The 25,038-nt window shown below is 45.7% G+C and overlaps 2 protein-coding genes across 8 annotated transcripts in view; both read right to left on the bottom strand.

Moving 5' to 3' along the window:
- Positions 1 to 17,280, bottom strand: part of SAG (S-antigen visual arrestin) — a 30,364-nt gene extending 13,084 nt beyond the window's left edge. For 2 of the 3 annotated variants that reach the window (XM_072640544.1, XM_072640546.1), the window contains exons 1-12: positions 16,497 to 16,741; positions 14,549 to 14,674; positions 13,145 to 13,205; positions 12,981 to 13,025; positions 11,682 to 11,875; positions 9,962 to 10,021; positions 9,025 to 9,101; positions 8,640 to 8,775; positions 6,749 to 6,833; positions 4,851 to 4,923; positions 2,730 to 2,867; positions 571 to 648 (exon numbers count right to left, since the gene is read on the bottom strand). In XM_072640544.1, coding sequence (XP_072496645.1) covers positions 571 to 648; positions 2,730 to 2,867; positions 4,851 to 4,923; positions 6,749 to 6,833; positions 8,640 to 8,775; positions 9,025 to 9,101; positions 9,962 to 10,021; positions 11,682 to 11,875; positions 12,981 to 13,025; positions 13,145 to 13,205; positions 14,549 to 14,614 — 1,013 coding nt within the window. In that variant the 5' untranslated portion in view covers positions 14,615 to 14,674; positions 16,497 to 16,741. Of the gene's footprint in view, positions 1 to 570; positions 649 to 2,729; positions 2,868 to 4,850; positions 4,924 to 6,748; positions 6,834 to 8,639; positions 8,776 to 9,024; positions 9,102 to 9,961; positions 10,022 to 11,681; positions 11,876 to 12,980; positions 13,026 to 13,144; positions 13,206 to 14,548; positions 14,675 to 16,496; positions 16,742 to 17,156 lie in introns of those variants that run through there. The other variant, XM_072640545.1, reaches the window with a different exon arrangement.
- A 5,721-nt stretch (positions 17,281 to 23,001) lies between these two features.
- The window catches only part of ATG16L1 (autophagy related 16 like 1), a 29,751-nt gene continuing 27,714 nt past the window's right edge, over positions 23,002 to 25,038 (bottom strand). For all 5 annotated transcript variants that reach the window (XM_072640543.1, XM_072640539.1, XM_072640540.1 and 2 more), the window contains one exon: positions 23,002 to 24,594. In XM_072640543.1, coding sequence (XP_072496644.1) covers positions 24,501 to 24,594 — 94 coding nt within the window. In that variant the 3' untranslated portion in view covers positions 23,002 to 24,500. The remainder of the gene's footprint in view (positions 24,595 to 25,038) is intronic.

The raw sequence follows: 25,038 nt of genomic DNA, 5'->3' as shown, positions 1-25,038 counted from the left end.
CTCTGGGTCATGGGATTTTCCCATACAATATTCATTCCCAACCTAGACACTAATTGTAGCCAAATGAATGAAAAACTGAGGAGGTCTCAAATGGATATTAAAAAAATGCTTCTTTGAGACCATTTTAGGAAGCAATGAGTGGGGAGTATTACCCCTAACTTCTTGTTCCTCTTAGATGTAACTGGGATAGGACGACTGGGGTTTTGTCCTAGATACGCTTCCTCCCTGGACCTCACAACTCACGGTCCTCCACCATTTCGCACAGTGTACTCCTGTTCTCTCTGGGATACTATCCCCTTTTGGGCATCCTCCTTTTCCCCATGGCCCCAGAAACACAGGCAGATTCTCCAAGACACCAAGTCCTCTCTCAGAATGCTGATCTCTTCTAGGCTGCCCCTCCCTCTTGCCCCTGCTGCCTTTTACTTCTTAGAATTCTTAGGAAGAGCGCCGCTCCTACTCATCCAATTGGATAGGCTGATGACAGGTAACTAACTTAGAAGAGCCTTGAAGACCTTTTTCTATTCCCTACAAACAAGATGGAGATGATTCCCTTCATCTTAGGATACTTACCCTGAGACAGTGAGCTTCACTTTGATCTGATAAGCCACCAGGATTCCCAGCACTGTTCGGTCTATGCCCTCCTTAATGCTGACCAAGAGAAAAAAGAGTAAGGGTGGTGTTCTAGAAAAGGGGGTGTTTAGGGGCTTGTGACAGTTAAATAGATAGTCTTTTCTTCATCACTTCACATGTGAAATCATGACAAGAAATATTCTCTTGAGAGACTGGATAACTAAGCCAAAGAACTAGAAATCTAAGAACTTAATACCTACTAGAGGGGAGGATTCACTTCATTTCCTGGTGACCTCCCAGTGTGGAAACTCCTTCCTTTCAGTGATACCTCCTGGGGCCTTGGTCCCTTACATGACTTGCTTCGGGTGGGTCATAAAGACAAGAAGTGTCTAAGGCTTGACTGGAAACCAAATCTTCATAGCTCTGAAGCTAGTTCTTCATTTCATCAACACTCATGGCCTCTCTTGAGTCCTTGTCCCAGGAGCTGGGAGTCTTTATGTTTTCACTGAACACTAGGCTACTTGATCTGTATGCTGTGTACCTCATCTGTTCCACTGATTGATTTCTCTGCTTTTTAACCAGTATCAAATTGTTTTGAGAATGACTGCTTTGTAATCTAGACTGAGATCTGCTACTGGTAGGCCCCCTTCATTCTCACTCTTTTTTCATTATTACCCTTAAGATTCTTGAAATGTTTTTTGTCTCTATAGGAATTTTGTTATTATTTTTCTAGTTCCACAAACTAATCCTTGGGTAGTTTGGTATGGAATTGAATAAGTAAATTAATTTAGGAAGTGTTGTAATTTTTATTATACTGACTTGTCCTATCCATGAACAATGAATATTTCTCCAACGATTTAGGTCCATCTGCATTTCTATAAACAGCAGTTTGTAGCTGTGTTTATATGACTCGTGTTCAGCTTGGTAATTAGATTCCCAAGTATTTTATACATTTTTCAGTTATTTGAAATGGCTGTGACCCTATCCTACAGCATCCTTCATCCTGCTGGGGGGCGGTGGCAAGGGAAGCTGCTACTGCTGCTGCTTCTGCTACTGAGGAGACCCGCTAACTTAAATCACATCTATGGCACGACTACTACTACTATTAATATACTAACACCAGCTGGTATTTAGAGCCGTAAGGTTTACAAAGTACTTTACAAATATCTCATTTTCTCCCCATAACAATCTTGGGAGGTAGGTGTTATTATTATCTCATTTTACAGGTAAACAAACTGAGGTCCATATTGGTTAAGTGACTTGCCCAGGGTCACCCAGCTAAGTGAGTGTCTGAGCTAGATTTGCACTCAGGTCTTCCTGATTCCAGGTCCAGGTATCTGTGCACTATCGAGCCATCTAGTGGAACCAAGTGTGGGATTACAGGCTATCACCAAGTTAAAAACTTCCAGGTTTTGGCTGGAGTAGGGGTGAGAAGTGCAGCCTAAAATTCATAGTAATGGGATCTTCCATTCACCCACTGACAGATGGAAATTAATTAGACTTCAAAGGACAAGAAAGTTGAAGCAAATCCCATTTCCTGTCCTGATTTTGCATCATCAGTTGGTCTTTCACCCACCCTCTGGCTCTGGCCCTGTGGTCCTGCTGGCTCATTTTCCTTTGGACTAAATTCCACTCCTCACACCTTCCTTACACCCCTGGCCAGTGCAGCTTTTGCTACTGTCTGGAGTTGAGAAGCTGCTTTAGGAGACAGGGCTCTTCTGAGCACCTTCCCATTCAGAGGGACTTCATCCTCTTCCAGCTGCACAGGGCTCCAGGGCTCCTGACTCCCCACCACCACTGTGAAGGTAGAGGCAAGGCAGCTCTGCAAAGATGGATCAAGCAGGCTCTTCCCCACCCTTGAAACGACAGCTCTGGGTCTGGGGGAGTCACATCTCCATGGACGCAAGTCACAGTCATAGAAAAGGTCCTTCTTACCCAGTGCCTGTGAGTAGAAAGCTGGCTGGCCAGGAGGCTAGACCTTGAACCTCAGGGTTCAAATCCCATCCCAGACATCTCCTAGCTGTGTGAGGTTGGCCTTGTCACTTAGCTCTCTGAGCCTTGGTTTCTTCATCTGTAAAATGGTCTGGAGAGCCTCTTGGATTCCTTCCTGCCCTTGAGCTGTGACCCTAGATAGTATTGTGTCCCCACAAAGAACTCACATGGTGCTGGAGGCCAAGTTGGTATCTTCGTGCTTGATTTTTCCATCCAGGGCAATGCCCCGCCTTTCTCGATTATTAGCAAGCAAGGGAGTAAGTGTCAGTGTCTTTGTCAAGGTTCCGTTTGGTGGCACTTTTTCACTGGAGGAAAAAAAGGATCAAAACTTATCAGGATTGCAAATCAGAAGCCCCAAAGCCCCAGCTGACGCATTAGGAAATTGAATCCACACCCAACTCTGTCTCTTTACGGGTAGACTTTCCTTTTTCCAAATGGCCAAAGTTCAGGGGGAAACTCAGTAAAAACAAACAGTAATGACCACAACCCCAGCAGAGACGCTTGAGAAGCCTCCAAATGAAAAACCAGAATGTAACTGGGTAAAATGTAAATTAGACCAGTCACAAAACCAAGACCCTCTGTGAAGGGGCCAACACACTTGAAGTCACTTACATTGTTAGCACAACCTGATTTATTGACATTTAACAGAAACGTCAGACTGAGGTTAGTCTAAAAGGTGATAGACACAGTGGAGAGTATGGTGTTCAAGTCAGGGGGCCTGGGTTCAGATCCAGACTCTGTCTCTTGGTTACTGCTATGACTTTGGACAAGCCTCTTGGGGCCTCAGTTCCTCATGTATTCTATGAAAAGTTCCATCTGATTGGCCTCCGGGGTCCCTTGTGTCTCTAAACCAATGACCTTATGACCTTTCTCACCAGCAGACCCCATCCCTACCTATGCCAGAGTCCCAATCTCTAGGCCAAGAAGGAGAGTCAAATAAAGACCTGGAGGCTCTGATGGTCAGAGGCAATCTGGGTCCACTTGGGACTTACATGACCCCATGGAGGGGAGACTCTATGTGACTGAAAAGCGGGAGTTGAATATGTGCCTTGTATACTTTTATTTAGCCCTGTGTTTCATGTGGCATCATGTCATAAAGTGGTATTTGAAGATAAGTGACATGCATTTGGCCTGTCAGTTTGCATCTCCTGGTGCTCTCTTGTGCCTGGTCCTTGGCACTACCATGCTTGGTAATTAACTAGACAAAGCCCCCAAACCTTGAGTGTGCAGAGAAGGAATAGGGAGCCAGAAATCTGAGCCTCAAAGAAGCCTGGGAAGGCAGGGGGTGCAGGTGGAGCTGGAGGTGGTACTGGGGAGAAGGGGAGTTTCCCTGCACTGTATGAGGTAGAGTGGAAACCCGGGCAGGTCCTTCCAACATGGAAAGGTTCCAAGGAGGGGCCTAACAAGGGAATAGGCCAGGTAGGCATGGAGAGAGCCTGCACCAGAATGGGATGTCCCATCTCCCACCTCCATGCCTTTGCATCACACATGTCCGCCTCATCACTCCATATCACACTGTAGAATCCCTATTCTCCTTCCAAGTCAACTATCAGCATCTTCTTTCCCTCCTTAAGTGAAATTACTTTGCATTTACTCTGTTTTGCTTTAACTTAGACAGGTGCCTGTTGTCTCCCATTAAAATATAAGCTCTGAGGACAGCTCTTTTTCAGTTTTGTCTTCCTATTGCCAGCACCCACACAGGGCCTGGCACACATAGAAGGTGCTTAAGAAAAGGCCTGCCGATCACAAAATGATAAGGTATTTATCAGTCACGTTGGCCATCTTTGGTCCAATTGGTTAATCGACAGGCACACATTACTTTAGAGATCCGAAAACAACAAGGAAGCAATCCCGGACCTCCAGGCAGTTACACCCTAACAAGGCCTGCTCTCAAGGAGTTTCTTCCCCTCTGCTGGGGTGGATGGTGCGGACACAAGCACAGGAGTAACCATCCCAAGGTCCTCTTTGGGGGGGAGGGGCAGGGCGGCACCAGCCACTGCCAGAGTAACCCTGAAGATTGCTGGAAGGCCAGGCTAAGCTGTCTGGCTCTTGCTGAGGGTCTGGACAGACCCTGTGTGAGGCCTCCCCAGACAGCCTCGAGACCTAATTGTGCCAAGGACGGCAGGGTGGCTATGGCAGACGGTGGCTTCTCCCTGCTTCTTTGTCCTCACTCTGTCTGTCCTGGAGAATGGGTAAGCTGGGGTGGAAGACTGAGTGAAATCAGAGCAAGACATGCCTGGGCCTTGGGGAGGCCAGAAAGAGGAGGAGGGGGACAGAGGGCTACTCACTGGGTCTCCTCTGAGGCTACAGGTTTGACATAGTAGTCACTCGAATACAGGACCACATTGGCGACTTGTTCCACTGCAAAGAGAAGACAGAGTTTTGGGAGCCAGTTCATAGAGGTCCCGGAGCCCTGCCAGGGAGCCCCTACCTACTACATCACAGACACCAGGTTAGTAGGCAGTAGGGGGGGGGTCACAGGGCACAAAGCCCCAGGCTTAGAGTCAGGAATCCAGCCTCAGACACTAACTGTATGGCTCTAGGCAAGTCCCTTAACCGCTGTCTGCCTCAGTTTCCTTATCGGTAAAATGAGGATACCAACAATGCCTTCTTCACATGGTTACTGTGAGAACTGGATAAATTAATATTTGTAAAGCACTGCGTACACTTCGAGTGTGTATGAATGTCAGCAACTATTAGTTCTTACTGGCTGTGTGAACCTGGACAAGTCACTGTCCTCCCTGGGCCTAGATTTTCTCACCCATAGATGAGGATTGTCGTGTCTGAAGCCTCATCTTCAGGGGCTCTGTACATAGTGTTTTACAAACTTAAAATGCCACATGAAAGTCAGTTAACAACGATCACGATCATTTTATTTTTGAGGGGCTGGACCTACAGTGTTAATGGCTTTGGGCAAACTCCTGGTATAGAAACTCTCTCTACCAATGGAGATTGACAAGCTTTCTGTGCCTTAAAGGGTCATCCAGGACCTGCCCAGGGTCACAGAGCCAGGACTGGAATACAGGTCCGATTCCCAAGCCTGCCCTGGAGATGCGCTGGGCATTGTTTGGGCATTGTTAGGGCACCCTGGGCTGGGCTGGGCTGGGCTGGGCCAGGGCCGGCCGCTCTGCTAGGACTTTTTCCTCTCTCATTGTCTGCCCACAGCCTAGCGCTCAGGTGCTTGTGGTGGCTGACTCACAGGATGGAGATGTGGGCTCATCTTCTGGAGGCTCATGGGAGCATCCTCGGGATTAACCGTGGAGCAGACAGGAGGATGGGGAGTGGGGGGAGGAGATGGACTACCTTCTGTTCCCACAACATTTTGGTTTGTTTCATTAGTTCTCTGGATTTTGAAAGCTTTTCCTTCCACACAGTCTATAGATTCTAAGGCAACTAGGTAGTGTAATGGGTAGAGTATTGGACTGGAAACCAAGCAGATCTGCCTTCAAATCCTACCCCAGAGACTTACTAGTTGTATGACCCTGGGCAAGTCACTTTCATTATAACAGCCTCAGTTTCCTCATCTGTAAATCAGGGATAGTAATGGCACCCATTTCCTGGGGTATGCAATGTTTGCCATTATTATTAGTTAACAGTAGTAGTCTTTAGTATGTCAACATCTATTAAAGCATTATTCTAAATTTTTTATGGAATAACAGTTTGGTTTGGGATAATGGGTGGATTAGTTGAATTCTCAAGCCTATTTCAGGGCCTCTTCTTTTGTAGTCAAATTTATTTATTTTTAGTTTTCAACATTCCCTTCCATAAATTTTAAATTTTTTTCCCCTCCCTCCCCAAGATGGCGTGCAATCTGATATAGGTTCTACATATACATTCCTACTAAACATATTTTCACATTAGTCATGTTGTGTAGAAGAATTAGAACAAATGGGAGAAACTATGAGAAAGAAAAAATAGAACAGAACAGAACAGAGGGCCTCTATTTGTAATGGGGAGATTTGTCACCTGCTAGTTTATGAAAGAGGCTGAGTTTTGGTGCATCTAGTTCTGGCCTCCAGTGCATCTCTTTCTAAGTGTACAGTCATACTTTGAGATGCTGAGGTGGCCCACTGGATTCTGGGGCAGCAGAGTCAGCCACATGTAATGGGGCCTCCTCTAGTGCCTCCTACCCCAAGAACTGACCTGGGAAGAGTCTAAGGATGCCCCAAGGGCGGCTCCCTCCTACCTGATACTTTAATTTTCTTCACGGTCTTTTCTGTGTTATTGGTCACTTTCACTTTCACAGGGATTGGCTCGCCATGGAAATAGATCTGAAAAAGTGAGTGCACAGCTATTAACTCACCTGCTTAATCTGACAGCTTTCCAACACAGTGGGGCCAACTCCTTTGGGGAGGGTCTGTGAGGCTGGATCCTCGAGTGATGGGGTAGAGAGAACAAGGGTAACTAGCTCTTCCTGTTTGGTCCAGGGGAGAAGGATCTCACCCAGAGGGAGGCCAAGAGTGGACGATCGAAGAGCAGGGATGACCGCGATGTTCTGTATACCACCATCATTTAACCAATGTGGCCAGCTTGAGTGGTCACTGCAAGGGTTGACAGTTACTGATGTGCCTCTGTGGGTATCACCTTCCTCCCCTGACCCTTCTGACTGGTAAAGCTAAGCTAAGGAACAGACCAATCAGGATGAAGTTTGGCAAGGGGCTCCTGCTCTTGCCCTCAATAAACATGCCCCTCTTCCCAAGAACCTTCCCAGGACACCTACTCTGAAGATCATGACCCTTCACCTTTTATCCAAAAGGGAAAGTTCATGTTGGAATAGTGAGTGAGTACCTGGATGAGTCAGGATCCAAAAAGATTCTGACAGCATTGGGCTGAATCTACTAGGATGAAATTCAATAGGCCTAAATCTAAATTCTTACACTTGGGTCCAAAAGTGTAAGAATTTACCTCTCTTCCTAATAGATGATGGGGGAACTAAGGTTAGAGTAGTATGACAAGATCTGGGGGTGTTGGTGGCCAGTGAGCTCACTACAAGTTGGCACTGTGACCCCAAAGGGCTAATGAAAGCTTGGGCTGACAGGGAGAAACACAGTTTCCAGGCACAGGGAGGTCATGGCCCCTTTGTCCCCTGTTCTGAAGTTCAAATCTGGGACTCAGTGAGAAGCACCCCAGGCAGGAAGAGCATTGCCAGTATGGGGAAGGGGCTGGAGTGGATGTCCCATAAGGATAGGCTGAAGGAGTCACAAATACTTAGTCTGAAGAAGAAAAGATTTGCCAGTTGTTGGGGGTTAGAGGGAGAAGCATCTGGATGAAGGCTGTCCTGTGAACGGATGCTAAGATGAGGCTGGTGGGAGGACCCTGGGAAAAGCAGGTTCTGTCTGGATGAAGGGGAAAAGCATACTAACAATGGGAAGTGTCCCAAAGTGGGATGGGCTGCCTAGGATGGGGTGGGGGGCACCCTGCTCCCCTCCTTACTGGTTCTGCTCCTGGGCTTAGAGAAGCTGGGAATGACAGGAAATGGAAGACAGACTGGCCACTGGCAGCCCAAGCAATGAGCAGCCTCAGGGACTCCAATGGTGTCCTTCACTGGTGGTCTTCAGAGACTGCACAACCCACATGGGGATATCCTAATAGGGGTTTTTAAGGCATGAGCCCTAGTCTGAAAAACTGGGGTTCTCTGACTCCTCCCACAGAGCCAGGGGCTCAATCCTGGCTGGGATCCCCCTTAAAGAATGGAGCTGAGCTAGCAGCTGGAAGCTCAATGCTTCTTCATTTTTAACTTTCTGCTGGCAAAGTTGCCAAGTTCTCTGGTTTTTTAAGAGTCCTTTCTGGGTGAGCCCATCCCCGGTCTCCAGCAGGGTCTGTTCCTTGAGGCAAATAGCCTTTCCAAGGCCACAGTTTCTGTTTGCTCCATGGACACCCTCATGACATCAAGAGGAAATGAGGAAAGACCACAACAGATTGGGTGGTCCAGGTGCCAGTCAGGGACAGGCGGTGACCTGCACAATTGAAAGCGAGGCCCTCGGGAGGAGGTCCCTGCTCCCCCAGGGTTCTGGAGCGATTTTGCAGACAAGAACAAATGCCCCTTCCCCCATCCCCAAGAGAAGTACACCACTTACCTCCTTGCTGAGAGAGACAGCCAGATGCAGAGGCTTGTCGGACATAAAGAATTGCCAGGCCGTCTCCAGTTGGGGCTGGGGTCCCATTTCAGAAGGGGCATGCTGGACTTTTCGAATTAGTAGGCGGACAGAGCTCCTGTGGAAGCAGAGAAACCACCAACTCAGAACTCCCTCTCAGACCCTCGTCTACCCTTCATCTTTGTCAGAGGGAAAATCACTACCACCCCTATCTCAGTTTCCTCATCTGTAAAATGCTCTCATTTTTAGATTGGCCAACCTCCAAAGTTCCTTTTAGCTTTGAGTCAGGGATGCTCAAAGGGGAGCTGGATGTGGAAGGACGAAGAGAGAAGGGACTTTGGAGGTTGGGGCCGGGACCCCCTCTTACTTCTTGGGCACTCTTTCCTCTTCCAATTCTGCGACGTCTGTGGCATATGCTTTCACCTCAAAGTCCACTCCGCAGCACTGAGAAGGATCGAAAGAGAGCAAGGGATCCCATGAGGTCTCATTTTCTGGCATTGAAGGCTCAAAAAAGCAGGAAGCTTTTGCCCCATCTTAGAGGGGTATCATGTGGCCAGGTCGTCTTAAGAGTTAGGACTTTCCATGGGTGGCTCACACCCAAAAGATCATCCAATAAATAATAAATAATAAAAGGTGAGGCCCCCTCTGTGCTGGAAGCTTCTGTCCCAGCTTCCATACTATTTGTATGACCTTGGGCAGGTCACTAAACCAGGATGGGCCTCAGCATCCCAATTGGTGACAGATTCTAGGGTCCCCTGCAACTTGAGGCTGAGAGCCTCCGCCCTCCCAGTTTACATCTACCATTTTATGTCAGCCAATAATCTCAGATCAATAGCACTGGGCTTGTTTCCAATGGATTTAGCCCCATAATCAAAGTGGGTTATGTAACTGAACATGGACTTGGACTCAGCAAGACCTGAGTACAAATCCTGCCTTAGACACTTCTAGATGTATGACCCTCGGCAAGTCACTGAAATGCAGTCTCAGTTTTCTCATCTGTAAAATGGGGATAATAACAGTACCCACATCTCAGGGTTTCTGTAAAGGACCAAAAAAGATGACATATATAAAGTGTTATAAGCTTTAATAGCTTAAACACTCCACTCAGTCTCTTGGGGTGTCCTGTACAAATGTTGGCTAACATTCTGATTATGGAGTTTGACTAAGGGGAAGCCACACATTTTCCTAGTATGGGAATGGGCTTAAAGCCCCTCACTTGAAGTTAGCTCCACTGCCAAGTTGGGAGGGCAGGAGTTTGGGGGGCTCCATGGCTCCTTCCTCCTAGGGGGCCCTGCCCCACTCACCTTTCCCGTGTCTTGAGGAGATGGCTGAAGAGCTACTGAGCAGGGCAGGTAGTCAGGAAACTGAAGGAGAAGAGAGAAAATCCTCAGAGTGGGATGCTTGGGAGGTGGTGGAGTGATCATTTATTAAGCAACAACTGTGTGCCAGGTGCTCTGTTCCAAGATGGCGGTCCACCAGGCACCCAGTGTTCTCAGAAAGGTTCAATTTGTTTTTTTTCCCCATTATTTAATATTTTATTTTCCCCTAATTACATGTAAAAACAATTTTAACATTCTTTTTTTCTTCAAATTTTGAGTTCCATATTCTCTCCCTCCTCTCCCCCCCATTGAGAAGGCATAGGTTATACATGTGTAGTCATGCAAAGCACATTCCCACATAAGTCATGCTGTGTAAGAAAACACAGACAAAAAACCCAAGTAAAATAAAGTGACAAAAAAAATCTCTGATCTGCACGCAGGCTCCACCAGTTTTCTCTGGAGATGGCTGGCACCTCGATGGAGTCCTTCAGAGTTGTCTTGGATCATTGTACTGCTGACAATAGCTAAGTCATTCATTCGACTTTTTTGAATTAATTTTTTTCAATGAATGAAAGTTGATTTTTTTTCTCCCTCTCTCCTTCCTCCTCCCTCATGGGAAGAAATAGGAAAAATAAAACTCTTGTGATAAATATGAAATGTCGAGCCAAATTCCTGCATTTGGTCATGTTAAAAAAGCATCAGCGTCATTCTGTACCCTGAGCCCATCACCCACTTTGGGGTGATGGGTACAGTCCACCTGCTTTACCCTCAGGCCTCTGGAATCTTGGAACAGTAGGTTTGATCAGAATTCTTACAGTTTTCAAAGCTATTTGTTTTTACTTTGTTGTTATAATGTACATTTCTATCAGAAAGGATTGAATTTAAAAGGTTAAGGATAATGTTACTTCAAGATTGTATAATGGTGCTAGGTGGTGCAGTTGATAGAGCCCCAGACCTGGAGTCAGAAAGATTCCTCTTCCCGAGTTCAAATCTGACCTCAGACCCTTATTAGCTTATTTGGGTGACCCTGGGCAAGTTACTTCACCCTGCTTGCCTACATTTCCTCAACTGTAAAATGAGCTGGGGAAGGAAATGGCAAACTACTCCAGTAGCTTTGCCAAGGAAACCCCAAAAGGGGTCATGGAGAGTCAGACATGACTGAAAATGTTTGAATAACAACATGGTCTGAGAGCTGGCTTCACAGTGGGGACTACTCTGGGGTGGTGGGGTTGGGTCCTGCCTCTGACACAGATGGATTATGTCTTGGATTACTGTATTACTGAAAGTAGCTAAGTTATTCATTCGATTTTTAAAATTAATTATTTTTCCAATGAACAAAAATTGATTTTATATTTTCTCCCTTTCTCCTCCTCCCTCCCTCACTGAAAAAAATAGGAAAAATAAAACTGCAAGTCTGCAAGTGCAAGTCTGTGAAGACAGTATAAGATTAGCCAGTAAACCTCTCAGGAACATGGGTACTTGTAAGGCTGAGTTGCATAGCAGGGCCCATCTGCAATGGCTCCAGGGTGTTTTCTCACTGGAAGCTCACTACCCTGATGGTACCAAAGTCTCCCTCCAAGAAAAAAAGACGTGCGTAGTTCCTGTTTCCTCTTTTCCATTCCTTTCATTGGGCCAGGCAGCTTTGGAGATCTGGGAATGGGGCAGACAAGGAGAGGCAGGCCAGAGGCAGGACAGGCACACTCACCGTGAGAAGGAAAGGGTAGGCATTGACCCCAAGCTTCTTCAGCAGGCTCTCCTGCATTTTGGTTGGTGTAGTCCTTGTGTTGATGGGAGGGTATGCTTGCATCCTGGAGAAATATAGGTCTCTGCGGAAGGTCAGGCCAATGACATCAATGTCTTCCTGGCCGTAGCGGAATGCACATGTCAGAGACACAAAGACTGGACAGAACAAGACAGCAGGGTTAGTGATTCGTGAGCCTCTGATCACTCTTGTGATTTGGGGAGGAGACGTGCTCCATAAAGTCCAGAGGCCCCTGGGATTGAGAAGAGAATCTGAGCTGTTGGCTTCAGCCAATGGGTGCCCTGGACTGGTTTTTAAGGATGATGATAGCTAGATTTACCAAAGCGTCATCTGCCTCATGTCCTTCAGTCCAGGCTGACTCTTAAAAATTTACAGACCCTACATCAGAGCAGGAGGACATGACTTCAAAGTGTCACACAAATGTGGTGGGTTCTATGGATGCCTAGGACCTGAAATCTTTAGCTCAGTTACATTCCTGAGGGTGTATATGAGTTCTTCTAGTACAACAGTGTCCTGGGCTGGTGATTAGCCTGGGAGTAACAGATGTCATTGGAATTCCCCAATTGGAATTATGGGACTAAACAATCCAAGTCATTTGTCAGTTAGTCGGTCGATAAACATTTATTAAGCATTTACTATGTGTCAGGCCCTGGGCCAAGTTCTAGGAACACTAAGAGAGGCACAAGACAGCTCCTGCCCTCAGGATGGGGAGGCAGCTCTATGCCACATAACGTAAGTAGGAGAGGGGCAGCACTGGCATTCAGAGGGGTTGGGGAAGGCTTCCTGGAGAAGGGGGATTTTAGTTGGGACTGATGGGAAGCCAGAAGGCATCCCAGGCACAGGGGCTTCTAGGAAGAAATGCTGGCACTGGGAGCTGGTGATTCAGCCCTGGTTCTAAGACTGGCATAGTGATTTCCTACCTGTTTCACCTTAGGGAAGTCCTTAAGTCTCTGGGGCTCAGATTCCTCATCTTTATGAGGAGGTTGGACTAGACAGGCCCCAGCCTCCTTCAGCTCAGGGTCTAGGCTCCTAGGCTGCCATGGTCCCACCTGAGCGCCTGAGAAGAGGAGCCCATCCTAGGACAGAGGTGAGTGAAAAGAAGGGCTCTCCCCGGCTTTCACTGATCATTGTGGATCAAAGGCAAAGTCAAGGAGGCCTTTTATCTCCAAGAGCAGATGGCAGTAGGTGCTTCATAAATGCTTGTCTTTTAGACAAATTTCAGAATTTAAAAGCCCGCCTCACCTTTCTTCCCTTTCACGAGCTCAGGATCGACCAAAACGACGCCATCTGGACCAAAAGGAAAGAATCATAATGAGGAAGGTGGAGGACTCCAGATCAGCAGCATTCTTCTCTAGCAGCAGAAGGAAAGCAGCTGGCAAAGGGATTTTTGCCTCCCTTTGACTTACCCACGGGTTCCACTTGGTCCACGTGGTCAATGTAGTCCCTCTTCCCCAGGTAGATGGTCACCTGTGGGAGGAACAGGAGGGACCTGAGTGACCTTCACTAGTGACTCCACTGGTTCCTTACTGTGTGGAACAGTGGAAAGACTCTTCCCTGGCCTTGGAGCCTGAGGACCTGATGCCTGCATAGCCTTGGGCAAGTTGCTTTACCTTTTGGGTCTGATGGTCTCTAAGGTCCATAGATCTAAACCTGTGGCCTGTGATATCAGCCTCTTGAGAAGAGGTCCCAGCAGGACAGCCTGGTGAATGCCACTCAAGGAGTCCCATCCTCACAGGTGACTGGAATGAAGTAGGGGCTAGTGCCATCTAGTGGGTCATTGTAATAGGGAAAAATCTACTGTGGGGAGGGGGGAAGGGGCTCATCTAAGGGTGCACGGGGGAGGGTGAGAGGAGGGGGTGTGTGGGGAGGGTGGGGGATGTGTGTGACAGGGCCAGGATTCAAACCCAAGTTCTCCGACTCCCCCACCCCTTCCCAAAGCTTCATGTCTCTCCCTTCTCTTTCCTGGAATCCTCTTCCCCTTTCCAAAATGCAGCAGGCCCCCAAATCCTCAGGACTCATCCCTTAAGTCCCCTCTCATTAATTGAGGAATGACTCTGAGCCAGTGGATTTCCATCGTTGAGTCAGTTTGCTGGAGAGTAAGGAGCCCTGGGGCCATTACTGGCTGTGTGACCTTGGGCCACCTTCACCTGTCTGGGCCTCAGAGCAGCTCCCTGCTCCCACATTCTGTCACTACCATTCATGAGCCTTCCCTCCACAAGGAAGGCCCAGCTCCTTAGCTCTTTGTAGAGGTTCTTGGAGACCCCAGGAACCCCAGGGTCATTGATCTGGAGCTGGAAGGGACTTTAGAGGCTACACTTTTATTTGACAGATGAGGAAACTGAGCCACAGAAAAGTCAAGTGACTTGCCCAGGATCATACAGCTGTCTAAGGTAGGACTTGAACCCAGGTCTTCCTAACTCCAAGTCTATAGGTCCAGTAGCTATCTCCTTAGCTTTCTGGCAAGGACCCCCAGGCCACAGGCCCAAGGTTCCTGTTTCCTTCTGCTCCCTCCTATCCCAGGAGGCCCCATCCCATCACTTCCTCCTCTTCCTCCTCCCAAAGTCTAGGCTCCAGTTTAGGGGTTTCTGGGCTGTGGATCCCCTTTGTCTGTGGCTCTTATTTATTTTCTCCACTTGTCCTGAAGCTCCCAGAGAGTTAGTCATCTTTGCCTCCTCCCCCTCCCAACTCAGGTTGCTGGGATCTTGGGTGTTGCACGAAGTAGGCGCTCAGCAGATGTCTAAGGAGCTAATAAAGCAGCCTGGTCATTCATCCTGAGCCTCCCCCCTTCCCCCAGCCCCTGAGCCACTCACCGACTTGTCCCTGGAGACCTTCTTGAAGATAACGTGGTTTGGGGCATTCTTCACCCCGGTTGCCATCTTGGAAGGGCTTGTGGGAGTCCTTCAGGTGTCAAAGAGTCCTCAAAGGCAAGCGACGGCCTTGGATAAAGGTGCAGAGACAGGCCAGCTGAGATGCCAAAGGCAGGCTAGTGCACACATGTGCTTCTGAGAAGTCCTGCTAGCCTCAGTTTCCAAAAGCCAGAACCATGGAGTGGGATCATTGGTTGTGTGACTGTGGGCAAGTCACTCAACCTCTCAGTGCCTGCCATGTCTCTGACCTGTTGGGGCTCACAGACTCCTAGGGTTAGAGCTAGGAGGAAATCAGATCAAACTCCTTTCTTTTACAGATGAGGAAAGTGAGGCACACAGAGAAAGAGACACACACATTAAGTGACTTGTCCAGGGTCACAAAACAACCAGGATCTAAGGCAAGATTTGGTTAAGGAGCTGATCCACTTTGGTGGACAGAATATCCACACTGGGAATTCCCGACACTAAATGAAATCTTAGGTCTGGATCAAAAAATATTTAGAAACAACCAACCCAAAACTCCCAGCAAACAAATCCTAAACTACCCTCAGCTCTTCCTTCCTTCCTCCCTTCCTTCCTTCCTTCCTTCCTTCCTTCCTTCCTTCCTTCCTTCCTTCCTTCCTTCCTTCCTTCCTTCCTTTTCCTTCCTTAATAATTATATTTTTAATGAACAAAAATCTATTTTGTTTCTCTCTCAAATTCCCTCCCAATGAACGATAAAGAGAAAAAACCCTCATAGCAGATATACAGTAGTCAAGCAAAAGACATTCCCATGTTTATCCTCAGCTTCTAACAGTAGCTGGAAAATAGATCTTTTATACAGTTTGATTTTTAGGCAGAATGTCCTTAAAAAGGAAAAAAAAACCTACTTTACTAGTGTGGCACAACGGGATGACATTCTTGAAGTGGCTATCTCTGGGGAAGGTCTGAGTTCAAACACCACCTCTGACCCCGGCTGTGTGGTCAGGGGCAAGTCCCATAACTTTGCTGAACCTCTTGGGAGCTGAGCTGGTAGGACAAGTCTCTGCTGACATATTTGCCTTTTCTTATAAAACCTCAACAAAATGGACCTAATTGTGGTTCTGAGAAGTGGCAGATTCAAATGAGAAGATCTGGTCTTTGGATTATCCCCTTGGCTATGGCACATTCTTTCCTACCAGACCAATGATGGAAAAAAATCACCAGCCTGAGATGCTGAAATTCAGTATGAATTTCAAATTTAAAATCCTTGTGGATAATAAGGATGTCCCAGAGAACCAGAACCCATCACACAAAAAAGTATTTCATGCAGAGCAGCTCCCAGTCCCCCTTTCTTCTTTCCCTTCCTGATTCCCAATTCATTAGAGCACTGAGCTGTCTCCCAGCCTTTTTTGATCATGCATACCAGTGGTAAACCACTGTGGAGAACGTACCACCAATATGTGCACACTGACATTTAAATTAAATTATATTATTACACCATCTACAAAGACTATTGCATGAATTATTACTTAGCATTATAAAATTCATATGCAAAATAGAAATTGAAAAGGAATGAAATCATATTTGATTCTAGAGACAATAAGAAAGTTTAACAAGCATGGTAAGCAGGGTCAGACCCAGGATTTGTCTTCGCATGCTGAGTGGTGGTTCATGAGCCCCTTGGGGTTAGGCTGTGGTCTGCTGGGTAGGTATAGCCCCAACTTCGGACACCTCTACAGCAGCCCACCAAAGGGAGTAGCCAGCCTAGGTAACTTCACCTGAAGATCCCCCGAAAAGCCAAACAAGAGGAAATAAAACCAAGAAGTGGGGAATTTATTCAGCAACTTTGACTTCCCTTGGCCCCATTCAGATTTCTTGCTACACCAGTAACATCCATTTAATGACTGATTTACAGTATCTTGGTTTTTACCTGGAGTTCTGCTGGACCAGTAATGGCAGTATGGAGGCTCAGGGATTCGGGTTCGTCTCTTTCCAAGTAAGCTAGTGCTGTTCAGGCGGGACAATGTTCATGGCGGCCCTTTCCCTGAAGTGGATGAGAGTGAAGCCTCCCAAAGGATGAAGAGGGGAATTTGTAGCAGATTTGGACGGGCTGTCTAATGAGCTAGGCTGTGGCTGTTTAGGAGATAATCTCATGCATGGAACAGAACACAGGACCTGGATTAGCCCCTGAATCAGCAAACTGCTCTCCTCAGCAGTTCTGAGCATTAGCCAAGGAACCTCTTCTTCCCCAGCTCCATCTTCTCAGGCTCACCTCTCCAGTTGGTGAGGGAGGGTGAACATGCCATGGGGGTGGGGCTAGGAGGTAAGGTGGAGAAATGAAAGCTATTTTTCTCTTGTAAACCTCTTTGGTTTCTAGAAATAGATTGAATTCGCTTTCCTCATGAAGCCCCAGTAGGACAAAAGACTTGAAAATCTTAGGCTTAATTAGGCTGAACTAATGCAATGCCATTTTGAGGTCACTCATTTTAATAAAAAGGTCAGAAGGCGTGCCAGCCCCATGGGTATCTTAGCAGTAATAATTAGCTTGTTTCACTCATGAACCATTGCCAAATTCTCTTACAAGCTTTACCTGAGTATCAGCCACAGATGGATGATCTTGGACAATGAGGCTGGGCTTCCTGGAGTCTTCTCTGACCCCTAGGATTCCTGTGGTCTGAGTAGGTAGTGTTCATTACCACAAGGTGCAACCTTAACTAGGAAGAGGCAACGGTTCTCATTTATTTTAAGAAAAACAAATTTTAAAAATTTCATATTGCAAGTAGAATAAAAAACTGGGCTACACAAAACCACAAATTTCTAAGAAGAGCTTTCTTTAACCCCACAAAGTATACGATTCATCATGTTCAAAGTTATTCATTCACTGGGTCTGTTTCCTTCAGTTTTCTTCAATGCATTTAAAAAAATGCAGTGACCTCCTTCCTTCCTTCCTCTCTCCCTCTATCCTTCCTTCCCTCCCTTCCTTCCTTTTCTTTCTCTTCCTTCCTTTCTTTCTCTTTCTTTTCTCTCTCCTTTCTTTCTTTCCTCCTTCCTTTCTTCCCTCCTTTCTTTCCCTTCCTTCCTTCCTTCCTTCCTTCCTTCCTTCCTTCCTTCCTTCCTTCCTTCCTTTCCTTCCTTCCTTCCTTCCTTCCTTCCTTCCTTCCTTCCTTCCTTCCTTCCTTCCTTCCTTCCTTCCTTCCTTCCTTTTCTTTCTCTATTACTAGCTTTCCCCTTTCCCCAAAAACCTGTTCCCTCATGAAAAAAGAAAAACAAAACCTTCGAAGCCAATAAGTATGGCCAAGAAAAACAAATCCACCAACTGGCCATATCTGAAAGTGCTGTACCTTGGGCCCATCACCTCGTGGTTAGGAGGTGGCATCATTGCTTCATCAAGGCCGCTAGATGGTGCCATAGTGCATCAAACATCAGACCTGCAGTCAGGAAGTCTATTTGTGAGTTCAAATCTGACTTGCTAGTTGTGTGACCCTGGGCAAGTCACTTACCCCTGTTTGCCTCAGTTCTCTCATCTGTCAGATGAGCCAGAGAAAGAAATGGCAAACCACTTCAGTATCTCTATCAAGAAAACTCCAAATGGGGTCATGAAGAGTCAGACACAACTGAAAAATGACTAAACTGCAAAAAAATCATGCTTCATCATGGAAGTTGAGAAATGGTCAGTCATACTGATCAGCGTTCTTAGATCTTTCAAAGCCGTTTTCCTTGGCAGTGCTGTTACTGTATTAACTATTCCCTTGTCCATTTCACTCCACATCAGTTTCATGTAAGTCTTTTCAAGTGGTTACTTTTTATGGCACCATAATCTCATATACTTACATACCATAACTTTTTTTCAACTTACACCCTTCATTTCTAGTACTTTGCCTTAACACTAAGAGTTGCTATAAATATTTCTTGCACATATGGATCCTTTGTAGTGTCCCTGACCTCTCTGGGTACATAACCTAGCTGTGGTATCATTAGGCCAATGGGTATGGACAGCGCAGCATTTTTGGAAATGATCCCAGATTACACCCTAGAATGGCTGGACCAAGTCACAGATCCAACAGTTGAGTCCCCCTATCTTCTCATGGCCCCTCCAATAATTGTCATTTTCCATGACCGTCATTTTTGCCAATCTGATAAGTAAGATGTGGAACTTCAACTTGTTTTAATTCGCATTTCTTTAATTATTAGCACTTTGGAGCATACCTTAATAAGGCTGTTGATAACATGGATTTCTTCCTTTGAGAACTGCCTGGTCATATGTCTTGATTATTTATCAATCAGGGAATGGCTATAATTCTTACATATTTAAATCCGTTATATATCATGGATATCAAACCTTTAAATGAGAGACTTGCTGTAAAGATCCTCCCTCTTTTCTTCACTAACTACTTCTCTTCTAATTTTAACTGCATTTTTATTGTGCACAAACTTTTCAATTTTATAGAACCGTAATTGTCCATTTTATCTTCTATAATTCTCTACCTAATTTGGTCATGAACTCTTCCCACACTCATAGGTGCTGAAAGTCCTTTATTCATTGCTCCTGTTTGTGAAATGACTTTTAAAAAAAGAACTGGGTTATATATCTATCTGGAGATTGTTGTATATGGTGTGAGATGTTTGCCTGCACCCACTTTCCAGCGGACTGCTTTCCAGTGTTCCCAGGAGTTTCTGTTGAATCTTAAATTCACATCCCTATTATTGAGATCTTTGGCTTTATTTTTTTCTGTATGTTGCACATCTAATCTGTTGTGCTGATGGACAGTTCTCTTTTTTAACCAATACCAAAATAGTTTAATAGTTTTCTTTGGTTACTACTTTTTTGTGTAGTTTGAGGTCTGGCACTGTTGGACCCCCTTCTTTCCCATGTTTTTTCATGATTTCTCTTGAGAATCTTGTCCTTTTGTTCCTCCAGATTAATTTAATTACTTTTTTGATTCTAGCTCTCTCCATCAGTCATTTATTGCTATGACACTGAATAAGTAAATGAATGTACGTAGTAATGCCATTTGTATTATACTGGTATGGATTAGCTATGGGCGATTACTATCTCTTTGTAAAGAATTTTGTAGTTGTATTTACACAGTTCCTCTGTGTTTGGGTTAAAGTGAAGTCTTAAATAGAATGTACATTTCTGAATGGAATTTCTTCATGTATTCCTCTTGGGTTTTATGGCAATATATAGAAAGGCAGATGCTCTGCCTGGTTTTATTTTATATCTTTCTGCACCAAAGTTATTTCTATTAACTGAAAAATAAAAATAAAAAATAAGAGGGAGAGCAAGGGCCAGTATTATTCTTGGCTTCCTGAATCAAATGGGATCATGTCTAAGTTTCCATTCCAAATTGAGAGAAAGAACCCCTGGATGGCTGCTGATGGGCCAGGAGAAGTGGTTCCACCATCTGCTGGCTCTCCAGGTGCCTGGGAGAAGGATGGCATTTGGTGAGGAAACAAGCAGAAGTGTCCATGATCTCTTGCCTCCATGCCTGGGATGCATTTTCTCCCAGATCTCTGTTTTCCTCCAAAGGTTAGCTCAAATATCATCTCCCACAAGAAGCCTTGCCTGCTCCCCTTCCTCTGTCCCTTTCTAGACTGCTCCTCTATTGTCTATCTTTTACATTTACTTTTCTTTGTGTACATTCTCCCTTTCCATCTCCCATTACCCTAAGAATGGTTCTTGTCTTCTTGAAGGTAGAGACCATTACATTTTTTACTTATTATCTTCAGTGCCAGCACAACCCAGCACATAGTAGACACTTAATACTTGTTGAATGACAATGGATAATTGATTATCGGGCATTTCAAAGGGATCACATCATTAAATCTCAAACATGAAATGACATGGTTTGACACTTTTGGTCCATGGGAGCATATGACAAAGCCCCATCCATCGATTTTGGACACATAAGTCATGAAAAACATACTAGCAGTGCGAAGTTGGCAGCATTTGCTCCATCTAGGCTTCATCTCTGACAATTCAACAGCAATCCAGGGTGAAGATGATTATTGTAAGTGCTCAAGGGAGCCTTTTCCTTCAAAAGTTAAGCTTAATAGGACAGTTGCCAGAAAAATAATTTTTAAAATCTTTCCCTTTTCTCAAATCTCCGCAGTAAAGTAAAACAATTCCCAGCTCAGAAGTCTTAGAGTTTGCTGAAGTATGACAAAACAGTGAGGTGAATCTGGGCAAATCTATCACATCGAGTGCTCTGGACAACCTTCTAAGACAAAAATCGCATGGTTATCAGGGAGGGAGCTCCTCACAAAGATGAAGTCATAGGCCTGGACTGCACCTTTTCTCCCACACCTCCAAAAAAGCGGGCTATGATTTTTGCTGACATTTGGGCAAAAAATCTTGCTTCTGTGAAGAAGCGTGCTTCCGAGCTTTTCACCTCTATTCCTTCAGTCCTGGCATACCGAAGGGCTCTGATGTTTTAATAATCACAACGATTTCCTTATAGATTCTTCAGTTGGAAGGGACCAATCATCTGGCCCCATCCATGCCTCACCAGGAATCTCTGCACAACATTCTCAACCAGTTGTCCAGTCTGTTTGAAGAGCTCTGGAGAAGGAGCCCAGGGCCTCCTGAGTAGTCCAGTCCACTCTGAGACAGATCAGTTAGCAAGGTTTTTCTTCCTGTCAAGCCTCAGTTGGTCTCTTTGCAGCTTCCTCTTGCTCCTCTCTCATTTCTGGGCCCCAGGTTTGCCCTCTGGGGCTAAATAGAACCAGCTTCATTCCTCTTCCAAGTATGCAGATAGCCATTAAAGTAGGTGTGGGGGTGGGAGAAGGGGTGTGTATGACTGCTGCATAAACATCCGTTCCAATTAATCCTCCCTCCTATAGGCAGGGTCGTTGGCATCTTCGACCTTTCCATTTGCCCCTTCCTGGACCCTCACCATCTCCATAATCTCCTTCCTAAAGCCTGGTGTCCCAAGCTGAACCAAATACTGAAACACTAAAAAATTCAGAACATGTGCCAAGGCAAGTGAGGCTTTGCCTTGTCTCTCCATACTGTGATATAAGCTTTCTGGTGTACATCTTTTTCTTGAAGTTAGTGCATTGAACTTTTGGAATGGATTCATGGATTGTCTGAGAACCTTATTGTCAGAGTGGCTGTAGGGACTAAAGCCCCTTCCCAACCTGCCTCTAGCCTCCCATCCCAGGCCCAGTATGTATGACAGAATTCCTCTTCTTCTACAATCTACTTCCAGTCATACATTAACCTTCACTGTTCCTACACAACATCCCACCTCCGGACCTTTGCCCAGGCTCTCAATGCTTCTACCTCTTGGTCAAAGGTTCAAGCTGCTTCCTATCCAAGACCTCTGCGCCAATTCCCCAGCTGCTGCTAGGGCTGATCCCCAATGACTTTGTGCTTACTGTATACATTTTGCATTGACATATATATGTACACACACTTTTCCTGTTCTTAAGTATGCTCTTTTAAGGCAGGGACATGGGCTCATCACAAAACCAGCTACATTCACTCAGACAATATTTACATAAAATGTGTTTAAAACAAGCTACGTTAAGGGACCCTGACCTCGAATTTTAACTAGTTTGAAGGCTGAACATGATGCAATAGTACTCCTTCATCCCCACCTCCACACTGTGTCAATCAGCCAGCACTCATTCATAGTAAAGCTGCCAACAAACCAGAATCAAGCTCCAACTATTACAGGAAAACCCATTCCATCATTGAAGCTCGCTCCCTCAGCAGTTTGTCCTTTCATAATCTTTCCCCGGGTGGATTACAACATGGAACCACCTTTTTTAAGCTCTTAAAGCCTTGGAGAGCTGCATCAGATTGCTCTCCAAGGTCAGAGGATAACCTTGTGATAACCTCAAATCACCGGGACTCCTATTTTTGGCCCAGGTTTAGAAAATGTGTGCTTACCTACGTATCAGATGAACGGTAAATGGTGATCGTCCCTCTTTGTGACTATTGGCTGCCTCAAACTAACCTCATCGTGGGCGGTCTTACTGATTTAAGGGGAAAGGGACTTATTTCTGTACACTGAAGTGTCAATGAGCAATGCTCCTATGGTCAGGTGGTCCTTTACTGGGGAATCCATTGGTTGTAGTACGTTACTTAGAAAGACAGCCGGGACAACAGTTCCAATGTTAATCAGTACCTCTTTCCTCAGGGGCAGGCAGTATATCTGAGAAAGACCAAACACTTTAATTTCAAGTGGATTTTATGACCATGCTCTAGTGAAATGGCAACACCAGACATTCAGAATTTCAATCGGGAGACAATGCCATTGGAAATTGGATCGATCAGAATCTTGACTAGGTGGTAAGAAATCATCTTAAAGGAAAAGAACTCTTAACTCGAGTGTTTTCTTCTAATCAGAAGCACGAGACCAGGATGAGAGAAAATAGCTTCCTTCCTTTTAAGGACAAAGAAGAAAAACCAGCATAAGACAGAAGTGTGAAATTTTTAAAGCAGAATTTATTTACAATCAAGTTCTCCTGGGCAGTATAATAAAATAAATAAAAGATGTGTCCAGGTCCGTTTCATTCGACTCCTTTCCAGAGAGGTCGCCTGAATCAAGAATTTGGATCAGAGTAGTGTGAGGGTGGGCAAAGAATAAGAATGTTGAGAGTATTTCCTTGGCTGAGGATGGGAGACTTGGAGCCAGAAGGAACCTTAGAGGTCACAGGGCCCAACATCTCCACCTTGCAGATGAGGCGACTGAAACCCAAGGCCTTTAACACAGCTCTAAGAGACGCTTCCCAAACTACAGACAGAAGTTCAGGAAGGAAGCAAAATAAAGTGCAAATTAGACAGTGACAACAAAACGTGGCTTACAAGCCCATCTGACATAATTGAAATTTTATACATAGGGAAAAGGGGTAAAGTTTGGATGAATGTTGAGTTAACGTCATTCCCCCAATCTGCTCTGCCCCATCCCAGGCTCTGAGATGGGAGGATGCACAAGTGCTTCGGCTTCCTTGTGTTTCCTCCGTCAAGCACCAAAGAGCACATGTGCTTGGTGAAGGGGACAGGTTACTGGAAAGGGCCAAGTCCCAGAGTAATACATTCAAAGTTTCACTCTCTTGCAAGCTACCAACAACTTAACAGGAGCACAGCTCAAGAGGCTGGTGGGACTGGGGAACAACAGGTACTATAATAATGCTGCTCAGGGTAGCAGCACAGCTCTCCCGCCTTCTTTAGGAGATCTTCATGCTATCTCCAATCTCAGGCTTTACGTCAAACTGATACACAGAAGGAGACTGCTTCCTACTCTGATCTCCCATGTGCAGCAGCTTAAGCAGAATAATGAATTTTGTTAAGGGCAGCTAGAGAAGATCAGAATAAGAGACATGTAAACAAAGACACAGACCACCAGACTCACTCATACCCACCCCACCAGGCTCCAGACCCAGTAGGACCCACCCTTTCCAGATTTCAGGTTTCTCTTAACCCAATGCCTGAGTCAACTGGTTGACTTGTTGGACCCAAAAAACACTGGGACTTGGGATAGATCAGAACCGGGAATAATTCCTAACTTTTTAAGGATGGTGGAAAGTGCTAAAGGAGAATGAACACAGATATTTGGGATAATTGGCACTGCTGTCCATGAGGGGACCCAGCCAGTGCCGTGTGCTCCATCCCCTGAGGTACAGAGAGTCAAAGCCAGTAGTGTTCTTCATCCAAACCAAAGGCAAGAAGTAGATTCCTTGTGAAATGCCTACAGTGTGGAGTATCTTCTCAGTATTAATCTTGGAGGCCTCTGAAATTCTGTCCAAGGAATAACAGCTGTTGCATCCCTCGCTGGCACTCTTCTCTGGGAAGTCAAAGTGGTGCCCTTGGCAAAAAACCCACTTGAACGGCAGCTCTAGGATGAGCCTTTCTCAATCCTTCCGTTCTGGGTCAGCACTCCTCCACTGGTGACATGTGAGATTCTGTGTTTCCTAAGCCATCCTGTCAGTATTCAGACCACAGAATAGCTTTGTTTCCTTTGTCCACACTGACTACGTGAGTGCCAGAAGGTGACCATGCCACCGCATTAATTGAAGAACTGAAAAACAGACAAACAAAAAGCACCAGGAGACAATGCTGAAGGGCGTTAAGCTTTTCTTGATTCATCAGTCTCCTCTAACTGGGATAACTCATAGGATAACAGGCTCCAGTGAACAGAATACTGGCCTTGTAGTCAGGAACATCTGGGTTCTGTCCCCACCTCTGCTGTTCTTTAGGTGTGTGACCACAGACAGGTCACTTCCCCTTCCTGAGCTTTAGCATCTTCCTCTAAGGTCCCTTCCAAGCTTGATTCAAAGCTCAATCACTGAATCCAACAGGTGCACGTTAAAGTGACTTTCTCAGAGCCACACAGATAAGAAGCATCTGAATCAGGATTTGAACCTGGATCCTCAAACCCAAGAGCTTCTGCTCTATGTCCCATTGCCTCAAGTTTCTGAAGAGAGTGTGCCCATTTGTGAGCACACAGAGCAATCTGGCCTAG

The sequence above is a fragment of the Notamacropus eugenii genome, chromosome 2 (assembly GCF_028372415.1).
Source record: "Notamacropus eugenii isolate mMacEug1 chromosome 2, mMacEug1.pri_v2, whole genome shotgun sequence".
In the NCBI taxonomy this organism is placed as follows: Eukaryota; Metazoa; Chordata; class Mammalia; order Diprotodontia; family Macropodidae; genus Notamacropus; species Notamacropus eugenii.
The sequence above is the reverse complement of the archived record's forward strand: the minus strand, read 5'-3'. Positions and strand labels throughout refer to the sequence as shown.